The 23,685-nt window shown below is 40.6% G+C and overlaps 2 protein-coding genes and 1 pseudogene across 2 annotated transcripts; all 3 read right to left on the bottom strand.

The window, feature by feature from the left end:
• Positions 1-695: 695 nt before the first annotated feature.
• LOC143846350 (ethylene-responsive transcription factor 12 pseudogene) lies at positions 696-1,505 on the bottom strand (annotated as a pseudogene).
• A 7,880-nt stretch (positions 1,506-9,385) lies between these two features.
• Positions 9,386-10,323, bottom strand: LOC143846207 (ethylene-responsive transcription factor 4-like). Its single transcript, XM_077354629.1, has one exon. It carries the CDS (start codon positions 10,258-10,260, stop codon positions 9,643-9,645), a length of 618 nt encoding a protein of 205 aa, XP_077210744.1. The 5' UTR covers positions 10,261-10,323; the 3' UTR covers positions 9,386-9,642.
• Positions 10,324-14,533: 4,210 nt separating this feature from the next.
• Positions 14,534-20,585, bottom strand: LOC143892622 (Yippee family putative zinc-binding protein). The gene is made up of 5 exons (XM_077397358.1): positions 20,429-20,585; positions 17,823-17,866; positions 15,189-15,297; positions 14,904-14,959; positions 14,534-14,784 (listed from the first exon to the last, which is right to left on the bottom strand). Exons 1-5 carry the CDS (start codon positions 20,522-20,524, stop codon positions 14,706-14,708), a joined length of 384 nt encoding a protein of 127 aa, XP_077253473.1. The 5' UTR covers positions 20,525-20,585; the 3' UTR covers positions 14,534-14,705.
• Between the last annotated feature and the right edge of the window lie 3,100 nt (positions 20,586-23,685).

Here is a 23,685-nt window from a genome sequence, read left to right as displayed (position 1 = left end):
CTATGGAAATATTATTTTGGCACACAACCTATTTAAAGTAGACGGTTTGGATCATCCTATTTTGTGGGCTGCATAGTACATTTGAAAAATACTGGACAACTGAGATTACACAAAAAAAAAAAAAAAAAAAAACTGGCAGAAACATGTGACAATGAGTATTAATTTATTTATAACCCATGTTGCTAGCCAATTTCGCTGAAATTCATTTCCCTACCTGCTTTTGCAGGAAAGAACAGCCGCAGGGGCTCACTTTTTATCAGATTTTGTCCTACTCATTTAATTCATTTGAGATGGCTATTCACTCTTGCAAAAGTGAGCTTCTAAGTTCTTACTAATGGCTATCCGCGAAATTGCGTAGAGAATCCGGGTTCAGCTGCAACGAATACTGCATTTATCAGATCGCCTTAATTTTGTTGGGATACAGAGGAAAATTTAAAAATCCAGTTCTTTGCCGTTTTAGTGGGTCTCCATTTCCCATAAAAAATTAAAAAAACAGAAGGAAAATGACAACGCAGCAAGCACAGGATAATGGAGAAGAAGACCCTACTCCATGTCTGCCGCGGGCAAAATCATAAAGTACTAAAAGCGGCAACATGGAACGGACCCAACACACGATTCATTGCGGATATCTCCTAAAATGAGTTTTCTAAAGCAGTAAGGTATAAAATAAAATAAAAATTAAAAGATAACGCAAATGTACGTAATACTATTCGCCATATACTCATTGATACGTTCTCATTCGACTACAATAATTCTCGAGTCGAGCTCTGGATCTTGCTAGTTGCCTTGTATCTTCTTTAGGGTTAATCTTTCTACAACCATTCTCTCTCTCCCTCTCTCTCTCTCTCCCTCATCAAAGAGGCTAAACAAAATAAATGGGCTAATCTCATCTCAACAAAGACAACATGGGTGGAGGCTCGTTCAAGTCAATGGACAGACCCCGTCTAACAATGCCAGCAAAAGAGACGGGCGCCGGCGCCGGTGCCGGAGCAGGAACCAGCACATCATGTTGATCACCGGAGGGAGAAATGTAAGCCGGAGGTCCGGTCTCCTTAGGGATGATTCTGGCGTGGAGGAAGTCAGAAAAAACGGAGACCTTAGGGTTAGGGGCCCACCCTTGGTGGTGGTCAGAAGGGAGGTTAAGATCAAAAGTAAGACCCGTAGAAGAAGGTGGTGGATGAGGAGGAGGAGGAGTAGGGTGAAAGTTAGTCTTGGCTTTGGCGCCTCTGAGAGCCCTAGCTGCACCATCATAAGCCATGGCTGCTTCTTCAGGAGTATCGAACGTGCCGAGCCAGACACGTGTTTTCTTCCAAGGGTCCCTTATCTCCGCAGCGTACCTTCCCCATGGCCTCTTTCTCACTCCCCTGTAATGCCCTTCTCGAGAAGAAGCCATCAAGAATATCTGTAGTGAGTAAAAACAAAAGAGAGAGTATGTGAAATATAAGGAAGTGTGGGACCCTGGGGTGGAATCCGCTCCCGTAATCGTCGGCTGGGCGGCTAAGACTCTAAGAGCTATTTAACAAGTCTCTCTCTCTCTCGTTTTCTACGTATGGGCCGTCTTCACGGAAAGCCGCCTAGTGATTTGACGTGTCGCAGGGGGGGTCTCATGTGAACATGACGTAAGCCCTACCGATTCAGTACGGACTGACGAGCGGCGCCTGCTTTTGCCTGCCAACACCCTTTTTATTTCTATATCTTTTTAATATTCTAATATTTTTTTTAAGGTAAAAGAACTTATCGCCCGCCGCCCCAGTGTAGGTTAATGCGCCCCACTTTTAACGTGAATTGTGGGCAAACTTTAACACTTTTTGACGTCGTTAAAAGGGGTGCATTATCCTACAGTGGGGGTGAAAATATCACTGCCCTTTTTTTAAAATTTTTAATAGTTATTGTACTGGGACGGTTGTCGTCGTCTCTGACACGACTCCCACGTGGAAGGATCCGCGTCGTGTCCAGCTGCGGGGAACACTTGCGTCTCCCTTCCGTTCTCTTTTTTTCCTTTTCATTCTGAAAATGATATTTCCACCCGTTTTCCAACATTTCCATTCTCGTTTGGGAAAGATAGAACAAAAGGGTGTGGAGACCCTGTTTGGACCGGAGGAAAATTATTTCTGGCGGAATTTTATATTTAGACGAATATGATCATAAATTTAGGGAAATGATATGAGCGCGAAAGTGTTTTGATAAACATGCGCTTCTCTTAAACCTCTTTAAATCCCACACGACAGACAAGTAGAGCCCATGTTTATCAAAATACTTTGGCGCAGATATCATTTCCCTAAATTTAAGGACTGAAAATCTTAATCACCCTATACAAAAATTTCTATGAATCCAAACATGGCCATATACAAAACAGGGTCCCACGGGTATAGGATATATGAAATCGAGACCGTCAATGTTGTATGATATCATAAGGCGACTCCCATCATACTAGACCATTTTGGTTAGCGTTTTCCTTTCCTTTCCACGGAAATCCATTTCATTGTTTGGTTTGATGGATAAGAGTGTTTTGAGTCTACTGTGGCAAGTTTATTGTCCCCATTTGGATCAACAGATGAGGCACAAGTAACCCCAGTTAGTTTGTGCACAAGGATTTAAAAATAGGACTGCCGGCTCTGATATATCATCGAAATGTTAGGTACCTAAGCAATATGTCAAACGCTTAAGGCTGATGGAACATATTAGGCTAGACCCTAGACCCTTTAAACTTGGTGCATAATAGGCTGGTCCCAACTTTTCTTACAGCTAGGCAGGTGATGCAGAAGCACATTATCGTTGGATTGAATGCGGGCAACAAACAAATGCACACAACTAGTTCTAATTTAGGAACTCTCACACATTTACATAGCGCATTAAATTTCCTTTCTACATTATTTTTGTTAGATAATATTAGATTGAGAGAACGGTTTCTACACACAAGTGTAGATAAGTTATATACACACTACAGTGGGGGCCCACATTGTTTGGGTGATCCAAGCCATTCATTTGAAAGGCCTTCACATAGATAGGGTGTGCCCAAAAAATCAGCTTCATAGGATCATCCTAAACCTTCGAACCGTGGAGGCAAAAAATGGACAGATTTGTGAAGGTTTATACACGTCCATTTTAACTCCACAAATCGTAAGGGTTGGGATGATCCTATGGAGCTGATTTTCTGTGGACACCCTATCTATGTGAGGGCCAATCAAATGAATGGTTTGGATCATCCAAACAATATGCCCTCCGCTGTATTTTAAACTAGTGTGTAGATAACTTATCTACACTTGTGTGTAGAAACCGTTTTCTCTATTAGATTAGTAAGTTTATTCTTTGAATGTTTCTTCACTAGATTATTTAGAAAATATTCTTATTTAAGTAGGTGTGTCAAAGGGAGCTACACAAAGCTACAAATTTCTTTCTTGTTTGGATCCTTCACTTAGTATGATTTTTTTTTAAATCACAATACTACCATACTAATATTTTATTATATCTTGCGTAGCTAAATCTGGGGTCGGGCAACGAAAATGTAAAATCTTTTTTTGAAAATTAAAGTTATTTGCGACTGTTATTTTTGTTTAAAAAAATAAATTCTGTCAATGGCAACAGACATATCCATTGGTGATCCAATTTGCAAAAATAATTAGCGATAAGTATTTCAGTTGCCATATTAGGGACAACAAAAGCTGTCTCTAGTTCTTTTTAAAAATAAAAGGAGATAGATATAAACCGTCGTCAATTTTAAGATTTTCTTAAAAGGGTTTTGCTAACGAGTGCCGTGATGCGTTGGAAATGATATTTTACAATCATTTTACACACTGTTTGTTAAAAATTCTCATATTATGTGAATTTATTATCAAAAGATGTGTAAAATATCATTTCCAATGCACCTTAACGGGTGCCCTTAAGGCACTCGTCAGCAAAACCCTTTCTTAAATTGGTGAGGAATAAATTATGGCTACGGAATTATATTGTCGCTATATAGGTGATTATTTGATTTTTATTTTTTAAAAATTAAACATAAAAAATATGTCGAATATTATCGTCGTATATCTTATAATCGGCGATGGTGGCTTCATATCTGTCGGCACATCCGTCGCTAAAAAAAACCTTTCATAATGCCTTATACTGCAATGGAAGTATAATTAACCGTCGCAGAAAACATACTGTGATGGTTATATATAAATCGGCGACGGATTGGAGGTGTCGCCAATGGGAATATCTCCTGTAGTGTTATCACATATGAACCTATGACTGGAAATTTATCTTTGCTGCTTGAGATATCTTGTTCCTCACACAAGGAGCAACTTCCGCTATCCAAAAGGCTTTTGGTAATTATCATATTATTTCGCTCTATTACTCCATTTTCTCCACTTTGCTCTAGTATACCTAAGTTTAATTCTATTTTTCTCATAAAATTAATTTTGAAAACTCCTTTAGAATGCACTCAACACAATTATTTGTCCTTAGAACTTCTTTCAACCCACTTAGTTTTTAACAACAAGAGCTTTAAAATGAAGAAAGACTTGAAAATGTAACAAACCTTTCCTATTAAATTCATCAATAATGGTGATAGTACTTTTTTGTTTATGGGCAAGCTGGGCGGACACCCTACCGGAGGTAAGATAGTACTTGTTTGCATGTAATGTTGTCTCCTTAGGCCGGCATAAATCTAAATGCAAAAGCTCCAATGGTATGGAGGCTAGTTGTCCATGATTTTCCAATCCAAAAAAGGTCTTATTCCGCATTCAAACTATCCAACATTTATATTACCTTTTTAATTGATCAATGATAGATAAACCCAAAACTTAGATGACCATACCGTAAATGCAGCAACCAAAATTCATCGATATCATTCATAATGGAAGTATAATAGGTAGATAGATCTTGCATAATGCATGTTCCATGAAAAGATATAAGTAGATAGATCTTTTGATTCCACAATTGCAACAAAAATATGAACAAAACAATCTGGCATAAATTTAACAAAAAGAAATTCAAACTACTTCTTAATCTTTAGTACTTTCACAGTGTATACCCTTAATTCATTGAATACTGTTGTAATATGATTGAAGTAATCATCGACACTTTCTGAATTGGGTACATCTCTAATTTTTCTAATTGACTTGTTAAAGTTTGGAAACACATTTTGTTGGAATCTGATCCAAGGAAGATCGGTTTGCTGGAATCTGCTCCGAGGAAGGAAATGGGGTGGGGGAGCACTGTGGTTCCTATAAACCATATTCAAAAGAAAATGCACTCTAAAAGTGATAGAAGAATACCAAATTTGACTCTGTAGCTTGATAAAATAAAAGTAGACAAGCTTACGAAACATTCTAGATTTTTTTCTTGAGCTTTTGGTTGCTGGCCCCAAATACAACAATAAATATAGAAGGCTCTACTGCAAGTGGTGCTTGGACAGTTTGGACTATTTTTTTTTACTATGTACTAATATTTCTAAAGCTTCTCTGCCTAATGAACTCTAATTTTAGATACTTTTAAATTTTAATTATTTCCCTAAAATGTAGTCTCACAAACATCATTTTTATAGAATTTATATGGTGTGTGGCCCTATAGTCTTTTTTTAAAGTATTGTACTGCCCACTTCATATGATGATCCAAACCGTTCATTTATTGGGACACAAGGTAATGTTGGTGCAAATAGGGAAATTATAAAATTAAAACTGCAATAGTATAATCTTAGAGAAAGATGAAAAGATCATACTATTGCAGTTTTCATTTTATAATTTTCCTATTTGTACCAACAATCTTAAGACGTTATTCGTATAAGATGGATACTGCAAGAGCTATGGGTATTGATGGTCTAAAGCTTGAGAACTTTGATGGTTCTGATTTTAACGTTTGGCTTCGAAAAGTGATTTTTGGAATGCAACTTCTGAAAATCTATTACACTGTTCAAGAGGAGAAACCCGATTTTGTAGAGGAGAACTTTATGGAAGAGGCGGATTGGGATCGTGATGATGACTTCTGTAGAAGTTATTTGCTCAACTGTTTGTCAGACCATCTTGCAGATGTTTAGCTAAGGCTTTAAGATGGCTTTTCATATTCCTTGGTCTCCAAAAGTCATGCACAAAAGAATAAAAGAGTGGGCCTTTCTTGGTGACTCTTTGTATTTCTTTTATGGTGGCTCTTTGGTTTTCTCCTTTTAGTTGAATGCCTTTAGTTCTCTCATTAAGGGTGATTCTATAAGAATGAAGAGACTATTGGCTAGCTTCTAATAAGAGAAAAAAAAAAAAGAGAATGAAAAAGTTCTACGCCATTGTTGTGGTGTGTGAAAGGAAAGCCAATCAAGGGTGTGTCCCATATTTTTGTGTGAGATTAAGATCTTCATAAGAAGCCTCAAAATGTTTTGTAGAGCCCGATTTGCTTAACTAGAGAGACTCGAAGCTTTGCCTTCAAAGTGTTTGATAGGTGCACACCAACTCTTAATTGATGTTCCTGAAGACGGTTCGGTCGTCAGATCCTTGCACCGGAATAGGGCCGAATAACGTCTTAATCGAAGCATTCGAGAACGTACAGCAGCTCTACATACAAGAGGATCATCTATATTCGGTTTGATTTTCATCTTACTCTAAGATTAAATTATTGCAGTTTTCATTTTATAATTTTCCCCTATTTGCACCAACAGGTAATTAGGTTTTGCCCTAAAAATTATTTCCATAGGATTATCTTAACCTTCCATTCTATAGAGGGGACTGAATATTATGGAAACCTCTATAGATAAGAGAGTTAGGACCCTCTATAGAATGGAAGGTGAGGACAATCTTATGGAAATAATTTTTAGGGCACATTGCGGGCCAACAAATATAGGGTTTGGATCATGCTATGAAGTAGGTCAGCCAGTACTCTTTCTTTTTTTTTTTTAAATACGGGACCATACGGCCAGACACCGAATAAAATCGAGCCGCCGAAAGTATGGGAAGTTACATAGTTTCCCCTTTTCTTTACTTGGGACATCCCCTCTGGTGTAAAAAAGCTATCATAAATACACTGGAGGGAGGGGCTCAACTCAACTAAGCCTTTGTCCAAAGTAGGGCTGCAACTCGAGCCCGGTTTTACCCGACCCGAAAATAGCCTGGGTTGGGTTCAGGTTTCATGGGTTTCGAGTCGAGCCGGGTTGAGCATTCAAAAGCCCGCATGAATCTCGGGTCGAGCCGGGTTTGAAGGGGAAACTAAGCATTGTTTGATTGCAATTACAACATTGTTTGATTCAAGTGTAATGTGAGTGTAATTTCTGCTTCTATGAGTTGAGTTGTCTTGCCAAACAAGAATTTTCCTTAAAAAATTACGTCAACGTGAAAAAACCCAACCCGACCTGAGATATTTCTCGGGTAGGGTTAGGTTCTCCAAAACCCGACCCGCCCGACCCGAGTTGCAGCCCTAGTCGAAAGCTAGAGGATGCTGTCAATAAAAAGAAAAAAAAGGGACGAATATATCACTTCCCAGGAAATTATTATTGCTGCTACCGATGAACCATTGACTAAAATCCACTACTACGGGACAATTCATAGCCTCCAATTTTTGAGGTTTTCACATTCATTGCAAACCATTGCTTTTTAATAAGCCTCCAAATTTATGGAGGTGTTCACAATGAATGCAAACTGTTTTCTCACTGTCCACTTGGTAGTGCTAATCTGACCCGTGTGACAGTAGGGCTACAACTCGGGCCGGGCTCAAACAGAACCCGAGGGGTCCAACCTGATTTTGGGTTGGGTTGGGTTGGCAGTTGAGTCGGGATAGAGTTGGGAAAAGACAAACCGATTAAATTTTGGATAGGGTTGGGTTGAGGCGTAGGGCTACTTCACCCTCCGTCCTCTAATTTTTCGTGATATTCAAAATCCTAGGAGCTGTTTGGATAAAAGGATTTTATAATCCAGGGTCTCTGGTTGCGTGGGATTAGGTTTGAGGGAATGCTATTTGTGGTGGGGCCAGGGTTGGGCTCAACAGAACCCGAGCTGGCAGCAAACCTCATTATTTTTCAGTGTTCTCTTTATTAATATATTTTGGGTCTTATTAGCCGTCCATTTCACAATATGGATGGCTAGGATCTAAGGTGCAGCAAGGCCTCTGCAGTTTAAAATTGAAATCATTAATTTGCTCATACGCCGTAACAGTATGTGTTGACTGCCGACTTAGGTCACACCGTAGGCCCATTAAATCTACGGTTAAGATGAGAGAGATAGGAGTGCGGTGGAAGGCATATATCTCCTTTTGACACGTATCAAGGTGAACAAGAAAGAGAGGGAAAAGAGGAAATGATGAAATCTTTGGCGTGTGAGAAAAGCTTCTTTCCGAATCTCAGAATCCAAGCAGTTTCCATTTTATTATTAAAATAAGAGAAAAAGAGAAAAGAGAGGTGCCTCGAGATATCCGTAAGGTCAGATGAGGCAACAAATTCCCCCATTCAAAAGCGGTGGCCTGGGCCCCACTACAAACTTTCATTTCGGTTGTGGGATCCACCGCTCACACCCAACCACCCCACGCCGACAGCAGGCGTAACTGTCTCTCCACTCCAATTACGTCACCGCCCGCCGTACGCTCCCCACGTGCCACTGCATGCACGCATGTCAGCCATATATAATTTAAAATTAATAAAAAAAACCAAAAAGAAAAAAGAGATACGAAATCTTCCGCGTAGATTCCTATGCCGGCAATTGGGCCCACCGAAAGCGGCCGCCGCGACTCCACTCCCGATGCCGTGTCGTGTGGGCCCAACTATCTCTCTATACCTTTCCCTTGCTTAAACCAGATAAAAGAGTACACGTGTCGAGAGATCAAATCTCGAGATATTCGTCGTCAACACGGAATTAGTTAAGGACCCCCAAAGCGGCCTCGTGATTCGGTCGCGTAAACGCACCCGCTGTCGGTGCCGTCGTTCTATTTTTTTTATTCGCCCACGTAATAAACAATTTCTCACATATTACTACTTCTCTTTTTAATAATTGAACTTAAATTTTTTGTCTTTTAGAAGTTAAACAGCAGTCAGTCGAGTCATCTCTAGTATGACGGACGGTTCCCAAAAAACTCTCAATATCCCATTAAAATAGATAAGACAAGCTGAGTTTGTGCAATTATAATTATTGAATACGTGGGGGGCGCATTATTATCCTACAGGAGGCTGAAAAATCATCGCCGTAAAACAAACATAAAACCAAAAGCATCGCCGGTATTATTTTCCTACAGGGGGGGTGGGGGGGGCGCATTATCCTTTCTTCCACATAATACCAGCTGTGACTCTCACAGGTCACAGCAACATTTTGTCTGATTTGCATCGGGGAAGAAAGAAATTGGCAACCAAGGAAAATGATTTGATGGAAAATAATTACCCAAGAAAACAGACAGGGCAGAAAAAAGAAAGAGGAACTTAATTAAGATGAGAAAGAGAGGATTAACGTCAAATTAATAATTTTATAGAAGATATGGAGGGTTACAGCAGTAAACATTAAGAAACCAAAGATTTCTTAGTGCAAAAAAAAGGAGATTGCTTTCGCCCTATTTACAGTCTCATCCTTTCAGACCGGTAAACACCACAACAGGCTCTAAGAGCAGCGCTCTTTCGAAAAGGAGAAAAAGACAATAGACCCAAAAAAAAAAAAAAAAAAGGTCACATTCGGATCTGAAACAAAAATCCGGCACCGGTGTTTGCTACTCAAACTCCGGCCGGGGTGGCAAATTCAGATCCAAATCCAGAACTCTCCTTGGCGGGGTACGCCTCAAATCAACAACAGAAGAAGAATCCGAATCACTCTGTACCCCTCCGGCAAGCGCATAATCGGCCGGCACCGGATTAAACCTTCGGCGGGTGTTCTCCGACGATCTGACGATCGCGTCAAAGTAAAAGAGAGGATGTGCGGTAGGAATAGAAGACGGATGCTGGTTGTGGAAGGGAAACCGAGGGGCGGCCCCACCGTGATGGAGGAGGTTGAGATCCAAAGCGGTGGCGGGAGGCGGCGCCACCGCCGGAGAGAATCCTTCACGGCTGGAAGACTCGACGGTGCTGCTCTGGCTGGGGCTCTGGTTTTCCGGGTACGGAAAGTTGGTCTTCGCCTTAGATCCCCGGAATTCCCTCGCCGCCGCATCGTAAGCCCTCGCCGCCTCCTCCGCCGTGTCAAAAGTTCCCAACCAAACACGGCTTTTCTTCCCTGGATCTCTGATCTCAGCCGCATATCTCCCCCACGGCCTCTTTCTCACCCCTCTAAAATGCACCTCCTTCCCCCCTCCTCCGTTTCCCACTCCTCTGTTAACATTTGCCTTGGGTGCCATTAGTAAAAAAAAAAATTCTTGAAGAAGAAGATTGGGGGTGGGGAGAAAGGAGGAGAGGCAGAGGTTTTATAGAAGGGGAGAGGGGGGGCGAAAGAGAGAAGAAAGGGATTGAAAATATTGAGGGTGCAGTCAACGAGAGGTTTGACTGTCCTAGGGCGCCGCCCCCATGGTGGTATTATTATTATTATGGTTGTCCGGGTTACGTGGCACGCGGGCTGACGAGAGACGCGGCAAAGGGCCGTTAATTAGGGGAGGGGGCCCTCCCTCCTCTCCCGCCCCCTTTTTTTGGTATTTCCGTGTATTCGCTTTCTGTATATACGCTGCTTTTTTAGAGATTGGGGCCCGCGTTATTTTTGACGGGAACGTGACGGCGCTTCCACGTGTTGTAATTTCCGGCACTTTCCGATATCCCGCCGTGTGATTTGGATCGCCGAGCCTCTTTTTCTCTCTCTTCCCCCCCTTGAATCGCTCCCTTGGACCGACAGTTATGTGTTATCCAATCATATGTCGACGCGTGTTTATAAAGCTATCCACGTGACGGAAGAGTTAACGGAAAACACGTGTCAAATGACCAGCCACAGCCCTCTATCAATCGTATGTCTCGCTGACGTTTGGGGTAATCTAGTAATTTGGTTTCGCAGGCCCTTGTTTTGATAGTTGCACGCAGTGAGGATGTAGGCTGTGTTTCTACGGCAATCTTATTCTTAGGCAAGTGGCATGCTACCAAACAGTGGGCTCCACCCTGAATAACAAAAGGCTGAAATGGCTACAAATGGCTCGTCTGAAAGGGAAGATAATGAGGAAATTGACGGCAAAAAATGTCTCTATTGCCCCGACATGTACGCTGTGTTAGTTGCGGATATGCTTAGAGAAACCACCACTCTCTTGGCCTGTAAGGAGAAGTCATCCTAAATACACTAGAGGGGGTGGCCCGGGGAAGAAAAGTCGGTATATATATACTAGCAAAAAACCCCGTGCCGACAAAGCCACATCATAGGTTGATCTAAACCGTCCATGTGATGAACACAACATAAATAGGATGTGCCTGTGAAATAATTTCCATAGGCTGATCCTAGCCCTCCAATCTATAGAGGTTTCGATAATTGTTGTTCTTCTTAAGGTGCCAAGAATTCGTCAATATTTTTACAGGTGTCCTGCATTCGTAATATCAAACTTTCCGTAATTTGACCCGCACATAGTGAATAAGGAAAAGTAGTTCCCGATTTCCAACCCGACCTAACCCGATTTACAATTTCCTCAACCCTACTCAACCTGTTTTCCAATTCAAGTTGGGTTGGGTCGGGTTGACCCGATTTGATATGGTACCAATTGTTGACCACCTCAACTCAAGCCGGGTTGTTTTGGATTTTGAAAACCAATAGTGAGTCACCAATAATCAGTTTTTAACTCATAATCGGTTCTCAAAATCCAAACCAAACAGGGACTAACAATTAACAAAGGAAAATGTTATCCGCACTAATATATTTTGATGATCACACTCCTCACTTTATTAAAGTACGGTATGGCCCGCATCATAGGGTTATCCAAACCGTCCATTGTGAACTATGGAGACTATTCCAATGTTGAAAAAGAAAAACACATATACATAACTTCTTCAGATGGAACCCAAATTCGGGTTTCACGAGCAACCCGACTCGACCCGATTTTCAATTCGGGTTAATTTTTCCCAACCCAACCCAACCCGATTTGCGAAAAAGCTTAACCCAACCCAACCCAACCCAACCCAAATTCGGGTTGAACCCGACCCGCGTGGGAACATCTAAGTAACAACGATGGTTTCAAATTATATATTGTGCTAATGTCCTCACTACCATATTTTTTAATGGCACTACTCACCGTATTTTGATGATCGCACTCCTCACTTGATTAAAATGTATGGTATGGCCCGTACCGTAGGATGATCCAAACCGTCCATTAGATGGGCCACTGGCTACATAGGTTGTGCCCCAAAAATAATTTTCATAGGTTGATCCGAACCCTCCGATCTATAGCGGGTTATAGCTTGATCAAAACCGTCCATGTGATGGAACACAACATCAATCGGTTGTGCTCGTAAAATCATTTCCATAGGTTGCTCCTAGCCCTCCAATCAATATAGGCTGATCCTAGCCCTCCAATCGATAGAGGTTTCCTTAATTGTTGTTCCTCTTTAGGTGCCCGGAATCCGTCAATATTTTGCAAGTGTCCTACATGAGTCATATAAAGTAGTTCTTTCATCATTGTCATATGTCTTTACCTCTTCTTGGTAGTTTTTTTTCGTAATTGTCATAGACAGGTACCCGGGTCGGTACTTTTTGTATGTAGATTACGATCTTACCCTCAAATAATTTCTCATAGAGATAGATGTTAGATATCAGCAAAGGGGTTAATGGTAAAAGAGTAATGCATGTGTAAATCTCACATAAAAAGAAAAGAAATTCCTTTTTCTCTCTCTCTCTCTCTCTCTCTCTATATATATATATATAGAGAGAGAGAGAGAGAGAGAGATGATTGTGCGGTCGAGGGCCCCAAACTCATGCGGGCCCACTTTGTTAGGATGACCCAAAGCATTCATTTGAAAGGCCCTTACATAAATGGGGTATGTAAAAAAAATCAGCTCCTTAGGATCATCCTAACCTATCCATTTGTGGAGGTCAAAATGGACAGACACTGTTTGCCACAAATCTGCCTATTTTTGCCCTCCATTTTTGGAGGGGTTAGGATGATCCAATGGACCTGATTTTTTGTACACACCCTATCTATGATGGGGCCTTGCAAATGAATGGTTTTGATCAGCACAAAAAATGTGGGACCTATGTGTTTGGGCCCTCGACCGCACCTAAGCTTAGGTGCGGTCGACTACACAATCTTATATATATATATATATATATATATATATATATGTGTGTGTGTGTGTGTGTGTGTGTGTGTGTGTGTGTGTGTGATGAGTAAGGAACCCAATTTTTTTGTCAGGTTGAGTTAGGCTTGAGGCATAGAGCGACCCCTCTCAACCTTTTTTGTCGTAGCATATGAAGTTCATGTGCTGATTCAATTAGGTAACTCCTCTACACAGTAGGATCTGTGTACATCAATTCAAAGGAAGCTTCTGCCTTCTGTTTGTACAATCATATTTGATCATATTTGTCATTTTAAAATCTTGTTCTGGTAATATGTGGACGAATCACCATTCGACATTGACAAGCAATGGGGCAAATCATGAATGAAATGAGTGAAAGTGATTTTAATTTGTTATTGAACCTGGGACAATCCATGATTATCTTCTTCAATGTTTTAAAATGCAGATGTGGACCAAAATTCAGCCAAAGTAAATCCCTAGTCTATTGCTGCCGCACGGCCGAGTTAGTTAGTTGATACAGCTGAGTACTCTGTTGACACGATCATAACTCGTTAGAATCAAGAGGAATATTGATTCAACTTTGTAGGGCAGACTCAGACGGGAACGGGGCCGAGGTAAAAGGGAGACTCAACGATGACATGAGAGAGTTTTGAAACCATGGTCTTGTTAATACGTAAGGATAGTAGAAAGGAAGAGCAACTTGACCGAAGACTTTGTGCAGTGAAGGACTAGAAAATCGTTGTTTTGTACTGTTTTGAAATAGCCAGATGAAAATATGAAATTGGTTGTTTTATCAAAGTATACAAGGACAGTGCATAGGACCAACTTGACCGAAGACTACCCCCTAGCTATAGAATGAAGGACTAAAACACGGGTCTTTGGCATTAACAGGTGAAAATATGAACAGGATAACTGTAGTGTGAATTCTCCGGGCCAGCCTGAACCCAACCCTATTCAACCCATTTCAATTTGGAAAATCAAGTTAGTGATGCTGAATCGACTTAGTCATGATATGATTATGGTTAAGCCTTCTAAATTAACCATAATCATATCATTTCAGTCTAAGTCATGGAAAAACTTCCCAAGAAATTTTTTTCCATCAGAAATATTTTTCTTGGAATCTAATCAGGGCCTTAGTGGCTGCAAATTAGAGGGGTTAATCGTCCGATAGGGGTGGAATTTTCTCCATGGCCTATCTATAGCAAGGCCTAGAAAATAAGTGGTTGCGATCATTCTGCAAGTGGGCCCTACCTGTACTCTTGCCTGATGAAAAATATGCCCATCCATCATATAAGAACCCCAAAATAGGGCCACTCCTTGTAATTTCACTAATTTTTTTCACCATATGAAAAAAATGGGCTGCAAAGGGCCCTGTTTTCCTTGGATTTTTCACCAAAAGAATTCAAGTCCATGGGCTGCAAGCAAACCAGCAGCGGTGTCTCTTATCATTTTCAATTCATTTAGGAGTCAAATGTAAATAGCAATTGTCCAGCAAACCAAAGTCAGCATGGAACTTGTTTGTTTCCCTTATTAAACTTACAGTTTCAAGTACACAGTACCTTCTATACAACAAAGTGGAGTTTTGCTGCTAGGCATCTTCAGCATCACTCCCACTTGGGCGGGTCCCGAGGTAGAATTCTGAGTCGATTCCATCGACTATCCTCCCCCTACTCAACAAACCAGACCAGTCAGTAGGTCGGTCATCAGTTCGATAAAGAGCACGGTCCACTTAACATCAGAAAAGATATGGAGACATGTCAAGCCAATTCAAGCAACATTAGTTTACCTTTCTAAAACAAATTTCCCTTCTTTATACTTCTGGCTCTTTTCATGGGCTGCCTCCTGAATGACATTTTAGTAAGAAGTGAGAACAATCACAATGCTAGAGGTTAGGTGGTCAGAGAAGACCAAGTGACTCCCAATCAAGGTGTGACATGTGGCAAATGATTTAATTATTCGCGCAGCAGTTTTACTCTGAGGGAGGGAGGCCATATGGCAAGCCTGTCTAACCCACACGTCATACACAATCCAGCTACTTAAAACCTAGCTGGTGAGGTGAATGGGATCTTACATATTTCCATCCGACGATTTGTCCACAGCAGCAGCAGAATATGTCCGCTACAGTATGCATTCCAGAGAGCATCATCCTCTCTTCAAGAACCCCAACACTGATATTCACCCTGAAACAAATGGAAATTTGGAATAATTATCCCAATAGACTTATTTGGAGCTCTAAATTTCATATACTTATGGAGGTTAGCAGTAACATATTGCAAAAAGAAGGCAGAAAAATATGAACTACTTTGTGCTAAATATAAATTGGGTGACCTGAAATAGGTGGTCGGGCTAAATAGAATTAAATCCCAATAGACTTATTTGGAGTTCTAAATTTCATATACATATGATAATGGTTAAATTTTATCAACCAGAGGAAAGCTAAGGCCGGCGACCGAGTGGTCGGGCAAGCAAGATACAAAGTAAAGGAAAATAAGAAAGCAGCAATAATCGGAGGGAGGTAATCGAAAATCTCCAATGATGGCATGTGGACTCCTCCACGAGCGAGACAATCTGCCTCTCCATTTGCCGACCGGCGAACACACTGAAAACGAACTGGGCAGCCCTTCACTAGATACAAAATCTAATCAATCATGTCGTCAAATCCCCAAGGTGTGGGCAGGTCCCATACAACCATTGAATCACATTAAAGGAATCTCCCTCCAAAATGAGGTTATCCAAGGCTGTGCTATCCATAATCCTCATGCCCTGCAGAATCACCGACTTCAGCTTCGTTAGTCCTTAATACCAATAGGACCAAAAATATCCATCTAGTCATGCTAGTATCATCTCTCTCAAGAGCCCTCCTATGCCAGCTATGCCGGGGTTACCAAAATTTGAGCCGTCAAAATTCAGCTTCAACCAACCCAGATCATGGGGAGACCATCTAGGGGCAATATTGGCTAAAGATAATTTGAGATGAAAGGGTCCATGGCTATGGTGCACCTAAACCGACGATACAAGGACTCAAGGAGAGTATGTACTAATTTACAAAAAAAATTGTATAGCAACAAGTGCCTGAGTTATTAAAAAAAAACACACAAGCGCCTCTGTTTAGGCATTGCAATGGAGTAGGAAGTAGGAACCCATAAGGCTACACAGGATGAAGAAGCGATTAAAGTTTCTCTTGTCATCCCATAATGTCTGGAGCTTGCATAAAGGAATTCCAAATATCACGAAAGCAAGAATGTTTTACAAAGTACTGTAGTGACATTTCTTCCATATGGAATTCATATGGTTGTATTTCTTGCGGTAATGATACTGCACTTTGACATGTTCTGTCCCAGATTTCTTTGTTACTTTGAGGATTAATACGTGGTGCTCTAGTAGCAGCAGGTACAGAAAATGGAGGATGTCAAGCAGCAAAAGTGAAAAAACCAAGGGCCTGTTTGTTTTAGATTATGATAAACCAATTGTGGAGTCCTCAGCCGATTATTGGACTCAAATTTAGTGCAATTTTCAGTCCAATAATCGGTTGGGGACTCCACAATCGGTTGTCATAATCTAAAACAAACAGGGACCAGGTGTCTTCAACAATCAATTTGCAATGGCATCACTGTGATACGGACTAATGCATAAAAATGTTCACTTGAAGTCAATTCCATTATAGCGCCCTTCGCAGGAAGTTCAATATTCCCAATTCCTGCACAATGATAATAATGAGATGTGTGCTTCACCGATGATACCGACAAGTAGTCACTCACCTCTTTGGCCATCTCATTAATCGAGCCTCTTGCAGGCCAAACCCAAACCTAGCCCCCCGGCCCAGCCCATTTGTAGCATAATCACAAAGCAGGATGAGTGATGAAAAATGAGAGCGACCAGAGCAACGATGGCAACCGTGGTAAAAACCCTGCTACTAAGAATATAATTATCTGCTAGAGATAAAAAGTGTTTTAGTCACTCGATTGACCAACCCTCATTAACGGTATTTTGGCCTTGCCAGTTTTGTATATAAGATATTTTCTGTTATATATTGATTAATGAAATCAGTTTCCATCTCCTCCCATTCAAAATTCTTCACCTTTGGCTTTTCTTTCACAACCTCATTGTTAAATTAAAGAGCCTTTTAACATGGTATAAGAGCCATTTGGTCAAGAAACAAGGGCAAGGATCTGATCTTCTTGATAGAGGTATTTTGTTCTCATTCCTCCTCTCTCACCTTTCCTCTTTGTTTTTCTTCTACCCAAAACCCTAGATCACTTGTATATCCTCTTTCATCTTATTCACATCTTTCAAAAAACCCTAAATCTACCCTTTTTCAATCTCATTTTTTCTCCACCTCTCCCATATTTTTGTCTCCCTGAGAAAAATATGGTTTTTTCATTGAAACACATTTAGGGTTTTTCATTCAAACTCATTTTTATCCCCCATTTAACTTCTTTATTTTTCTCTTGCTAACATAAGGGCCCACCTCTCTTACGCTTAACTTAGGAGCACATTAGCATAATAACTTCAAATTAGGTGCATTTTCTCCGCATGGCTTAAATTGCACAAAAGTCACATGGTTGTATACCCAAATAATTGCCCAACAACGAAATCACCGATCAAAAGAGGTATGCATGAAGATACAAAGCCCATCATATACCCAACAGACAAAAAATTTGTAATTGAAAAGACCATGCATACAACACAATCGTAAAGAACTCACACGTTGTTGAAAAGGTATGCCTTCCCTCGACGGCAAGAGAAAGACTGGTACAAAAGGAAAAGCAACAAATTAGCAGTAAAAATCAAACAAGATTATCATATTACAGTTCAGCATACATTGATAAAAGCATGTGAGACTGAAATAGTAGCAAGTCCCCTTCATCACATTGAATTCTTTCATTAAAGATAACTAACACATTTGATAAAGAAAAAAAAAAGGACGGGGGGTGGGGGGGTTAATAGTTCCATCAAACAAAAACAAGGGAGCAATAGGTGCAATAAAAGAAAAGTAGGGCAATTCCAATAGATCAAGCTTTTGACATGTAAAGCTTTTCCAACTTCTCCCATAACTTACGCGCTGATTCTTCTTCCATAATGTTAAACATTATCTGCCAAACATAGCTGAATCATGCTGATCGCCTTCGACTCAATGTCTTCACACAGCATTCGTCGCCTTCTCCGGCTTCCTATCCTTTCCCTTCAACACCTTAGCCAGGCCATGTTAAATAAGGATGTCCTTCACCCTCATCAGTCATTGGATGAAACTGCCCTTTCCGTCAAATATGTCGATTTTACCGCCATCTCATATCACCCTCGATGCGAAGCTTCATATCACCCAGGGGCGATGGCACATGAAAGGGAAGGGGGGCAATTGCCCCCCTTAATTTTTGGGGGAAAAAAATAACCTTTATTTTTTAGAGGAATGCTAACATCAAGTGGCTTATTAGCCGCTTGAATGTACTCTGGATATGATTGGTTACAAATTCGCCAAGCTATCATTTTTCTTGCAATAAAATCCGTCTCTTTAACTAGAGTTAAAGAAAAATCCCTAATTTGTCGCTTTCCCACTTTTATCAGTTATCTATATGCTATTTTTTCGTTCTAATAAAGAATCCATAATTAGATGGTTTTCCTCTTTAATAAGTTAGCTTTAACCCTGTTAAGGCAATTTTTTAGTTGCAATGCAATGAGAGATTGATTGGGATAAGCTTTAACTACATCTTCGACTGAGAGAGAAGATTGGGATTATCTTTACGGGACCCACCAACATCCAAACTAACATATAGCTTCTGGCCCCTCACCATGTGTAGTATGGGATTGGATCCATTGATCTGATCGGCTCACGAGTATGGCCCATTCCAGTTGCACCCACATTGATTGGATGATCCTGGCCCCTAGATCCATTAATCGTCAATTATCTTTAATCCAAGAAAAGTTAAACCACTGAATTTTTGTAAGCCGTGTCTTACGGATGAGATATCCTTTTCACATAGGACCAAGACACCTAAGAAAGTTTAAGGGAACGACACCATGGAAGTAATTGAAATGAAAGGGAGTCGGTCTTTATTGTAGATGATTGCAGAGGCTTAATTTTGTGTGTGGTCCCATGGATTCCCTTCCGGTACCCTCGACCAAAAAAATTACTATAATTTTTGCCCCCCTTGTGCAAAATTTCTGGCATCGCCCCTGATATCACCCTCATGCGAAGCTCCACCTCGAATGAGAGTTTCTGGACAATCTTTCTACCCCCGACGATCACTCACTGTAATTGCGATCCAATCTCAGCACCCACAATCCCTCCATTCGGCCTCAACGATCAAACACAAGCCACAAGATGAACACCAAGATTTTACGTGGTTCGACCAAGATGCTACAGCTACAGGAGAGAACAAAATCTTCCACTATGCGAAATAATATTATAAGGACTCAAGAAGTACAACAGGACCAACCTGGAAACCCGCAAAACCAAAACTGCAACTCTTTTCCTTGCTCTCTCAATCAAGACCGTAAACAAGGGAAACCCGAGAAGAAACCCAAGAGAAAAGTAAAATCCTGAGAGAAACTCTCTCCCCTCTTTCTCTCTCCTTTTTTTTCTTTCTCTCACCTCCAAGACAAACCCAAGCTTTCCCTTTGTAGCCACACTCTTGAGTCTTGCCTCCACCCATTTTGTCATTCGAGAGGAAGAATTATATACTTAGGTTTTCCAAAAACCTAAAAAAACAGAGACATCCCACTTTTGATTCCCGCACAAAAGAGGAAAACCTGGGAAACAAGGCAACTTGCCCAACAATTACATTGTTGTCTTTGAAAATATGGACCATATGTCAAGTTAAATGGATCTATGAACAAAATGGAGCATGCATAAAACCTAATGAATTTGTTTTATAATGTGTACCATAACCCCAAAGGGAGATACCCTTGAAAAAGGGAAATGATAAATGAGCCCCTTTTCATTACTTGGGACACCCAGCTGCACTATATCTATGACTGCAAAAGGCTGGTGTACATCACATGCAATGGATTTAAGGGACCTGATTGCAATCGTTAACTGCAGCTGGGTGTCCCTAGTAATGACCAGGGGTGCATTTATCATTTTCCTTCAAATTGCAATGTTTTCCAGGGTAATCGACATGGAAGAGTGAGCGTAATGGAAAATCTGTGTGTCTTTTAGTACACAAAATCTGCTTTCGGAAACCCCCATTAAATTTTTTTTATTCATGTTACAGAATCAAAAGAAGAAGAGACACATGATTTGTACGGGATGAAAGTGGAGGGAAAATGAGAAGAAAACAAAAAAGCGTACAGATATTATGGAGACATACATACCCTGGAAACGAGGTCGTCGGCAAGGGCTAAGTGGCTACGACAAAACTGGCAACTGTAAATCCTGCCATCCAATTCTACCAGAAAAACCCTCCCCATCTACTCTTCTTCTTCTTCTTCAAGCCCTAGCCCTCCTTCGCCAGCTTTTTTCTTGTGCTACCTAACATATAGCATCTGTAAGAGAAAAGAACAAAAACAAAAGGGGGTGATTTTTTCCCACCCCCCTTGGAGGATAATGCACCCCTTTTTACGTAATTTGACTATCAAAAAGCACTGAGGGTGGCTCGGAGAATAGTGGAATATGAAGTCAAAAGAGAGGAGACAAGCATTTTGATTCGTCTAGAATTACCTTATGCTCTGTTTGGATGCCGGGTTTTTTTTTTCCTGGGATTTATGTGGGTAAAGGTAGGAGACAAAAGAGGGGACAAGCATTAATTAGAGAAAGATATTATGATGAGTGGAGAGAGAGGGTAGAGAGAGAAAGAGAGAACACCCTTTTCAAGACAAGATTTTGCTGATGTCAGCAAGAAAAAGCTGATGTGACCACTAAACCTTTACCCACATAAATCCTGGGAACAAAAAAAACCCAACAACCAAACAGAGCATTAGAGAATTGTGAAGCAGTGTTTGGTTGCACGGCATATCCTCATCGAGTGGGATAATAAGTAGGGGTGTCAATAGAGGAAAGAGAGTGAGAGAGAGAGCATCCTTCCCTAGAAAATTCAACCAAAATTCTTTACTTTTGAAATGATTGTCTTTAAGAGAGGATAAAGAATCAACGGCATCAGACAAGTACATGGGAGACATCCAACGGAGTCAAATGCTACTTTGGCAACCAAACATGGAATAGCATGCCAAATCCAAACCAAATTCTAACAGAGTGCAACCAAACAAAGCGTTAAAGTCTGCCCACAATTCACGTTAACAAGGGGCGACACATTATTTACAGGGGGACGAAAAAATCATCCCTCAAAACAAAAACCACACCAAAATAGTAAGGGAGATGATTTTTTCACCCTGAAGGATTATGCGCCCTTTAAAGTGATTTGACTTGAAAAAAACGTTAAAGTCTGCCCACATTCATGTTAAAAAGGGGGGGCCCATATGGGTAAAAAAAATCATCTCCCGAATAATAATTATGGGTTAATACAAAACGGGCCATGATTTTTTCACCCCCTGTAGGATAATGGGCCCAGGGGAGTGCACACGTGCGTGCATGTTGGCACTGCCGAATCTCAATCTCACCTTATCCTCCATTATTTAACCAGCTGTGAAAAGTGATTACAATTCCCAAAGGTACTGATATTGGCACCATCATTTTTAATAATTGCACTAACTTATATTGTCTTTTATTATTTAACCAGGTGTCAAAGGTTATTACAATTACCTTGTCTTTTATTATTTAGCAAGATATCAAAGGTTATTCCAATTCCGGGCTCTGTTTTGGATAAATAACCATTCTTTGGGCAAGCAAAGTACACGGAGGGGGGGCTGGATTTTGGAGGCAATCAAAACTCAGGTAAAGCAACATGCTTTATTCTGTTTGGATGCAAGTTGAGAGAGAGAGTGAGAGAGAGAGAGAGAGAGAGAGAGGATCACTTAGAAGTTTCTTCTTTTTTGGGTTATTTCTAATGAAAATCCAAGCGATCCGAGGATACCTGATATGCAATTCTTACACATGTTTCTTGTTTGGTAATCTTCAGGATTTTGATGTTGTGTTGGCAACCAAGCACCGTATAGTTGAAAAAAACGTGCATTGTTTTGCTTAGGGATTGCTTGAAGATGCCTTGCATGTGGCATAAAAAACAGAGCCTGGAAATGACACAGTGACCGAGTAAGATTGATGGGAAGGCTCATCAACGAGAATGTGTCGTGCATGCAAAAAAATTCTACTTTTTCCTAAACCAAGGGTCACCTCGTGATGTGTTGGAGAGAACCCATTTGTTCGATCCCTTCTCAGTCTTACTCTCGTCTAGCAGTACTCATCCCAAAAATATCTCAAAAGCCAATTAACAAAGAAAAAACAGGGTGATTTAGTGCAATTATCAAAACATGACAGTGCTAATATTCAATCGGGATCTGCTAGGGACCATTCCAGAAAGGCATTTCTGCAGCTGGCTGTTGCATGTGAGAGCAGCCACACAAGCTCAGTTTCAGCAGATTGTCTTATTCAGTTAGGATGATCCTAAGTCTCTAGTCTATAAAGGTGCGTATAATGTGTCCTCTCTCTTCGTATCCTAAGATTATGATCATTCTATGGAGAAGTTATATGGTGGCCGACCGTGTAGAAACAAGGGCGGAGAGAGAAAACATGCCACCCTTGATTTGGGATCCAACAAAAAGTCAAAAAAAGAGGCTTCTTTTGGATCAAAAATCAAGGGAGGAGAGGTTTTCTCTCTCCGACCTTTATATGTAAAGGTCGGCCACCATAGAAAATCTCCATTCCATGAATACTATTTTCAGTGCCATGGCGGTGTCAAGGGATGAACCTTTATCGGTCGTATCCTTTTCCGAGTGTCCTAAATCCTATTTATAATGGCTTAGGATTAGGAAAGGCCAAATAACTTTAAGCCAAATAGCCTAGCAAATCCCCTTTAAAAATTGTTTACATACCATCTTATATGAAAATAGTTTTGAAGTTAAATATGAAACTGGAGCAAATAATGGTTATAAGGCCTACTGATATTGCACAACCATGTTTTGATAATAGGCCGAATTCATCTTCTTTTATTATTTAACCAGCTGTTAAAAGCTATTATACTCCCAAAAAGAAACCCCTCAGAAGCCAATTAAAAAGGAAACAATGAATTCAACACATTATCAAAACATGGCAGTGGCAATATCAGTAGCCTGGTTATGCTAGCTTCCAAGTTAATGGCCTCCAAAAGAGGCATTAATGCCTGTTTGTAAATAACATAAACTAAAAATAAATTTATTTGCAAATGTTAACCGATAATAGTGGGCATACACAGAGGCACTTAAACTGTGATTCTTACTATCTCTATTTTTACCTCAAAGCTTAGTCATGACTCATGAGTACCATTCAAAAAAGAAAGAAAATTTTATAAAAGCACATTTTTGCACTAAACTTGGTATATTGCTTCTACTGATGTTGAGATTGTTCTGAGAAAACAGGTATATGGCATTGGCTCTTCAGCATAAAGTCACAGGTTTGCTCCCTGTTGACGAGTGTTCGAATCCCACCCCCGACTTACCTGATACACGCGGTGAGTGGGTAGTGTTGTGTGTAGGGGTGCAAG

Source organism: Tasmannia lanceolata, unplaced genomic scaffold, assembly GCF_043159265.1.
Source record: "Tasmannia lanceolata isolate RefF3 unplaced genomic scaffold, GAP_Taslan_0.1 ptg000015l, whole genome shotgun sequence".
NCBI classification, from domain to species: Eukaryota; Viridiplantae; Streptophyta; class Magnoliopsida; order Canellales; family Winteraceae; genus Tasmannia; species Tasmannia lanceolata.
Note: the sequence above shows the minus strand (reverse complement) of the source record. Positions and strands in the feature narration are given on the sequence as shown.

Excerpts from the sequence above, each read along its gene's own strand:
- LOC143846207 (XM_077354629.1), bottom strand. The coding sequence starts at position 10,260 with ATGGCACCCAAGGCAAATGTTAACAGAGGAGTGGGAAACGGAGGAGGG.
- LOC143892622 (XM_077397358.1), bottom strand. The coding sequence starts at position 20,524 with ATGGGGAGGGTTTTTCTGGTAGAATTGGATGGCAGGATTTACAGTTGC. Across the intron at positions 17,867-20,428 it reads CCGACGACCTCGTTTCCAGG|TCTTTCTCTTGCCGTCGAGG; the intron begins GTATGTATGTCT and ends CTTTTGTACCAG. Across the intron at positions 14,960-15,188 it reads AAATCGTCGGATGGAAATAT|GAGGCAGCCCATGAAAAGAG; the intron begins GTAAGATCCCAT and ends AATGTCATTCAG.